The sequence below is a fragment of the Sinocyclocheilus grahami genome, unplaced genomic scaffold (genome assembly GCF_001515645.1).
Source record: "Sinocyclocheilus grahami isolate Dianchi unplaced genomic scaffold, SAMN03320097.WGS_v1.1 scaffold1640.1, whole genome shotgun sequence".
NCBI lineage: Eukaryota > Metazoa > Chordata > Actinopteri > Cypriniformes > Cyprinidae > Sinocyclocheilus > Sinocyclocheilus grahami.
Window position 1 is genome coordinate 109,139 of NW_015506819.1, and position 1,172 is coordinate 110,310.

Here is a 1,172-nt window from a genome sequence, read left to right on the forward strand (position 1 = left end):
ATTTATCTCTCTCTAGGGCACTTGTAACATTTGTGCCTGCTCTTTGTGCCAATAAACGTGAAACTTCAGTCTTCCCTACTGCGTAAGTATCTTCTGTTTCCCATAATGCAACATAAAGAATCGTTCTTATGATCTATAAACTGTTCCAAAAATGCAGTAACTCTTCTATACATCATATTGTGGTATAAACATTGATGTAAAACTAAATTTCTGTGCAAGACAAACTGCATTTCTCTCAGACATCCACAGAGGAAACATCCAAGCATTCAAAGCAACAGCAGCAAGATTATTGTAACAATGCGTGTTTATGTAGTGAACCGAGTTATAGAAGTATTACACAGCCCACCTGAGAAGCTCCCCAGCATGGTTTCAGTGTTGTCACCCCCATCAAACACCTCAAGAGAGTCCCAGTTCTGCTCAGTCACAAAGCTAATCACCTGGATCTGAGAGAAAGGAACAGAACAAAGGAAATAATACAGCAGCTTCCTTCTTGTGACTATCAGTGGATTGCACTGAAAGATATTACAGGCACTTGGCTATCAGGCATGATATGCTTTAACGTTTGAGTCTTGGGTGTAGTCTTGAAAAGTTACAAGAATGTGCCAAATAACGAAATTTTAAAATGCCTTTTTGATGTGTTATATAACCCTTCAAATGTCATCTTGAAATCGGAGAGGCATTTTTCTGCATTTTTTGTATATGCTGTTCACACAGTTTTTCCAATGTTCAGCCCTGTAAATATTTTGGTAGACATTTATTTTTCCGCCCCAGCCTCAAACAAGCCTAGAAATTGGCTGGTCACAGTGGTATGACTGTGGCTATCGCTGGAAGATTGTCACATCTGATAGCCTTGCCGTCAAATGGCACATTTATCTGTGCTTGCTTCACACAGTGAATTGGAAATTTCATGAGAGGGAGGGAGTTAGTTCTATATCCAGGCCGTCATGAGCCGTCTGTCTGACACAAAATGAAAACACAACCAATCCACCCTATAGCATCAGTTGAGAGCTCTTCTTTGCTTCTTTCCTAAACTTTAAGATGAAAGAAGTGTGCATGGACCTGGAACTAAATTGTTCAGTGATGTTATTTGTTCCTTTTTGTCTTGGCAGAAATTATGAGTATGATCCAGCTCACAGACACGGTGGATACGTATAATTTTGTTGATATTTTTA

General features: G+C 39.3%; 1 protein-coding gene across 1 annotated transcript in view; it reads right to left on the reverse strand.

The window, feature by feature from the left end:
* The window catches only part of LOC107571716 (CUB and sushi domain-containing protein 2-like), a 122,907-nt gene that overhangs the window by 58,444 nt on the left and 63,291 nt on the right, over positions 1-1,172 (reverse strand). Inside the window, exon 26 of the mRNA XM_016258052.1 lies at positions 347-443. Within this exon, the coding sequence (XP_016113538.1) occupies positions 347-443 (97 nt within the window). The remainder of the gene's footprint in view (positions 1-346; positions 444-1,172) is intronic.